General features: G+C 32.0%; 1 protein-coding gene across 1 annotated transcript; it reads right to left on the minus strand.

The window, feature by feature from the left end:
• Positions 1–3,619: 3,619 nt before the first annotated feature.
• Positions 3,620–4,540, minus strand: LOC111630363. Its single transcript, XM_023374451.1, has one exon. It carries the CDS (start codon positions 4,538–4,540, stop codon positions 3,620–3,622), a length of 921 nt encoding a protein of 306 aa, XP_023230219.1.
• Between the last annotated feature and the right edge of the window lie 833 nt (positions 4,541–5,373).

Genomic DNA, 5,373 nt, shown 5'->3' on the forward strand with positions numbered 1-5,373 from the left:
TATAATTTGATTTGAGTAATGATGAAAGATGTAAGAAGTTGTAAATCTGTGAAAATTTGCATTGTGCATCTTAATCCTATTAAATACATTTAAATTTTTTTTAAATTTAACTGCTAAATCTATAAAAATATAAATTATTTTTTCCTTTGTGAATTTCCTTTATAAACATGTAGTAAATACAATTAAGCAAATTTCGTTGTAAATACAATTTAATAATATTTTTTAATTATTCAGTTGAATAAATTCTATACTAATTAAATTATTATTATTATTATTATTATTATTGTTGTTTATTGATTTAAATTTAAATTTCTTACAATGGGGACAAATTAAATAATAATATAAACATTCAAATCATAGTAAAATTAACGAAGAAATTCCAAAGATTTAGAGAAAAAGGAGAAGAGCTTAAATAAGGTCATTTTTGACATAACCTCATTCTTCAAATAATCACATCTAAACTCCTCCCCTAATACAGAACATTTTAGTTGGTATGTCACTTGACAGGATTCAAACAAATGAGTCAGAAGATCTTCTTTTTCTTTTACACCACAGAATTCACAACACCCTTCACTGGATATATTTATCCGGTAACCCTTGAACAAAATTCGAAATCTGTTTAGTCTGAGTTGCATAATAAGGCTTTTTGTAGAAAAATTAGTCTCACAATTCAAGTAACTTGCTGTACACCAGACCAAGCGTGATTCACACAGATTAACTCGTTTAGCTGATATTGAAGACATATCCCAGTTCCACAACTGATCTGACTTAGTTTGAATTAGTGCATTTAAATGGGTTCTCAACAAAGAAGCTGAATGAGATAAAAATAAAAAGGAATAACCCAAGCCATCAAAAATATTTTTAACTGAAGCTGGCCAACTTTTCTTACCATGTTTAACTGCTGTTAACAAAACATTATATGTTATTCGACGCAAATCACATGAGGGTAACTCCATGATTTTTGACCAGAACAAAACAATAACCTTAACAAATTTCAGTTCCAATGGTGGTCTTCCCAACTCAAGACGAACTGCAGAACTTGAAATTGAACGTTCTATTTTAAAAAGTCTCTTAAAATATTTCATCTGAACTTTTTCCATTTTAGACAGATATTCCAAACCCCAAACCGGAAATAGATAAGACAGCCTGGAACCAATAAAAGCGTCAAAAAGCCTAAACATGCCTCTCATAGAGTTTAGCTTCATACGTTTCTGTACAGTGAGAATGTACCCTGTCTTTTTCTGAATATCTTCGTCTATCAAACTAAAATGATGATTAAATGTACCTGATGAAGAAAAATGTATTCCCAAATATTTAATATATGTGACAAATCGAATTTCAGTGTTATTCACAAATATCTTGTCAGATTTTGATAATCTACCTCCATTGCGAAAAACCATTCCCTTCGTTTTTTGTAAATTAACTGTGAGGTCATTTCTTTCTGCGTAATCAACCAGCAAAGAAAGTTTTCGCTGTAAACCCGTCTTTGAATCTGCCAACAAAATTACGTCATCTGCATACATTAGACAATGCAAGTCAACAGTATCTCCTAGTGCAAAGCCCGAAATTTCTGAAGTAGAGAACAGTTGTGGTAAATCGTTAATAAATAATATAAACAGCAAAGGACTTAAAGGCTCTCCCTGTGGTAAGCCCCCACCAGAAATAACGCCCTTAGTAGTTGTTAAGTTGTCACTCACATAATACCTTGTATTACAAAATAGGTTTTTAAGTAGCCTAATAAACGAAGTTGAAAGTCCTATTGAATATAGCTTTTGCCACAGAATATTAAGATTAATTCTATCAAACGCCTTCTCCAGATCCACAAATATCGAATAAATTTTACGTCTTTTCCTTGACAAAACATACTGTATTAACCCGTTAAGTATAAAAACATTATACATAGTTCCTCTTCCTTGAACAAATGCTCCTTGAAACTGAGAAATAATATTAAATTCCATTAGCCATTGACTCAACCGATCTGCCAATATTCCAGTAAACAATTTTCTAAAAGTGTTAAGCAATGCAATTGGACGATAATTCTGAGGCTTTGATTTATCTCCTTTCTTGTAGATCATTTTCAACATCACATTTCTCCAATGCTCAGGAAATATCATTGTCTCCTTAATCTTATTAAATAATGTAAGTAATTCTAAACACACCTCATCAGGTAAATAAATAATAAATTCATTATTTATACCGTCCATGCCAGGAGCTGATTTTCTTTTAAGTTTACAGATTGATATCTTTAACTCCGATAATGAAATTGGAGCGTCCAAAATGGGAGAAACGTTTTCATGATCAAACTCAAGAATTGAATCAGAAATTGGATGACAAAAGTCATGCTCCAAAAAACGTTCCCAGTCTTGAAGAGGAATTTGACTATCGGGTTTTTTTATCATACTAAATCTGTTAACAATAGACCAAAACTGTCTAGAAGAACGTGTATTTTGCAGCTGCCTACTAATATTTGACCAATAATTCTTCTTTTTTATCCTACACAATGATCGAAAGGCAGTCCTATAACCACAATAATACATCAAATCGTCTTTACTACGGGATATCCGAAACCTCCTCAACATTTTATTCTTTAGTCTCTTCGCTGTTCTACAATCACTATCGAACCAAACTGAAGACGGTATTTTCGTCATTCCTAAGTATGAAAACATTCCACATTGTTCAGCTGATGTCTTAATCAAATCCAGAATTCCAGAGTACCTATCCTCCATTCCACCACTTAAGACAACGTTTGCATATCCAACCGAAACTGCCTCGGAATATAGGGTGGATCTATCCTCCTTCCAAGTTAATCGTTTTGTCCTATCAATCAAACTTAGTTGTCTATCCTCATCAGTATCAATCAAAATTCCAAAATTCAGCATACGATGGTCAGACATGTAGTCATCGGAAACAACAAAATCACGTAGTCTCGCCACCAAACCTTCGCTCAAAATCACTAAATCGATTACTGAAGCACCCAATCCAGATATATAAGTGAAGTCAGCTGGTGAGTCGAAAGGATAACGACCATTTATTATGTAAATGTTATAAGATTTCACCAGGTCAATAAGCAACTGTCCTCTTTTGTTACAAATTTTATCGTTTGACAGTCGAATATTCGAAATCACATTCCCACCACAAAAAGAGTCCATTGTCAAACCAATTCGTGCATTAAAATCACCCATCAACAAAAGATCGTAATCTGATGTATAATCAGAGATCAAATCTTCTAGTCTTGAAATTAATTGATCAAAAATAGGTATATGAAGGTAAACCAATATGATTATCATTTCACGTAATCCTCTACTTTGCCTCCGATTAAATTTCACTTTAACAACCATCATGTATTGCCGTGACAGAAGCAAATTAACTTCTCCCAGGTCACCACTTATGGCCAAAAGTAACCCACCCGATGGTCTACCTCTCCCCAAATTTTTGGTGGCCAATATCTCAAAAACTTTAAATTTACAGTTAATACTTTTAACTCTCGAACATAAAGGAACTGTAGACCAAGTCTCAGTCAGTCCCAAAATATCAGTTCTGGTAATATGTTCAACAAAACCATTATCATTCAGATTAGTCAGAAAGGCGCCCTGGGAGTTCCATGCTGAAACTTTCAATTCTACTGTACACTTCCCTGAATCGGAGAGAGAACATTTGGAGAATCTACTACACGGCTTTCCACTAAAAAATCAAGTTTCAATAATTCTCCTCTAGCCAAATCATAAGTATATCTCTCTGAGGCAACCTGTAAAACGTCGGCCATCAATCGAACTCGCCTGCCCTCCAATCTATAAGCACGTAAAAAAGGCAGAAGCTTTTTCCGTCTCAATCTTGAGCGCCAACATAAATCTTCAAAAATTTGTATATTTTTTAATACGTCATTGGCTTTTATCTTTCCAAGATTAGCAAAAATTAATTTTTTGTCTGCAAATGACTGCAATTCCACCAATACCATATCTGAACGTTTAAATTTCTCTATCTTAACCGTTGGAATAGGTCTTGATTCACCTATCAATGTATAAAACAGGTTCTGCACCTTCCTATTCAAATCAGAACCATCATCAATCAAACCTTTAATTAAGAAATTTTTCTTTCTCGCTTCATTCGACACCTTGTCCAAAGAATACAAAATCAAACTGTTTTCCCGTTGCAAATCATCTTTAATTTTAGAAATCTCTCCTAGTTTGGCTTCTAACTGAGTCAAACGCCGATCATGGTCATTATGTAAATTAGCCAACCAATCTATCTTCGCAACTACCTCATTTAACGTCGAAAAAAGCTTATCAAATCGGTCATCCAAATAAGAAATAACCTCCCCAGGAATAGACTTACTTGTGTCTGACTTTAAAGGGAAGAAATCTTCTAATCTCGCCGTTTTCAATGAAGGTTCACTCGGAGAACGATGTCGTTTAGCAGTGGATGCCGATGCCTGAATCTGTGAATGCGGCGGAGTACGATCAACAGGACCAGGATTTAACTCTATTCCGCCCAGAAATAACAACAACTCGAACACCATAATCCAAAATTCGATATTTTCCATAATTTGGACTTCAAAGAAGCTCACGTAAAAGTTCACTAACACGCTCGACTGCAAGCAGCGCCCCCAAAGAAATTATTATAATAAATTAGTATGTTTATTTTTAATAGTTTCCTCCGTAGAAGTGAGATAATCTAAATATAATATTAAGAAATTAATAAAAAATGAATCTCATATTTAAGAAAATTACTAGAAAAATAATAAAAATCTAAAGTAAACATCTAATTTTCTTTTTCTTATTTTTTCAAATATATATAATTTCTATCTATATCATTAAAATTTCTTAAAATAGTATAATTTCTAAATTTAAAATTATGATGTTTATTATAATGCTATAAATTATAGTAAGTTAACATTAATTTTCACATTTGAAATTTTAATCATTTCTTACGAATAACATTCTTCAACATTTGTATTTGAATCAAATTTTCAAAGATTTTTTAAATGTAATAATTTTAGCATAAACTAATTATTGTTGTGAGGAATTAATATACAATAATAGAGAAATTACTTATAGTAAAGATAAAATATTATTAAATAAAAAATAAAATTCATCCTCAAGAAACAGTTAATTTTCTGTAGAGATCCTAATAATGACAGTAATCTATGAATGAGTTCATTAGTGAAGATAAAAAGAATAACTTCTTTCTGAGAAACATTATTGTAAATAAAATGATAAAAGTTTAGACTGGTAAACTAAACTAAAATACTGTAAGAAGTTACTTAATTTGAAAATATTGATGATGGTAATTAGAGTATCTTTATCCAACGCAGTCTACAGAGATATTTAGCAGTCTAAATGCAACTAAATTTGATATAATGACATCTCAAATCAC

The sequence above is a fragment of the Centruroides sculpturatus genome, unplaced genomic scaffold (assembly GCF_000671375.1).
Source record: "Centruroides sculpturatus isolate CEXI.00-Female unplaced genomic scaffold, Cexi_2.0 scaffold567, whole genome shotgun sequence".
In the NCBI taxonomy this organism is placed as follows: domain Eukaryota; kingdom Metazoa; phylum Arthropoda; class Arachnida; order Scorpiones; family Buthidae; genus Centruroides; species Centruroides sculpturatus.

Coding starts and splice junctions, on each gene's coding strand:
- LOC111630363 (XM_023374451.1), bottom strand. CDS start 4,540: ATGGAAAATATCGAATTTTGGATTATGGTGTTCGAGTTGTTGTTATTT.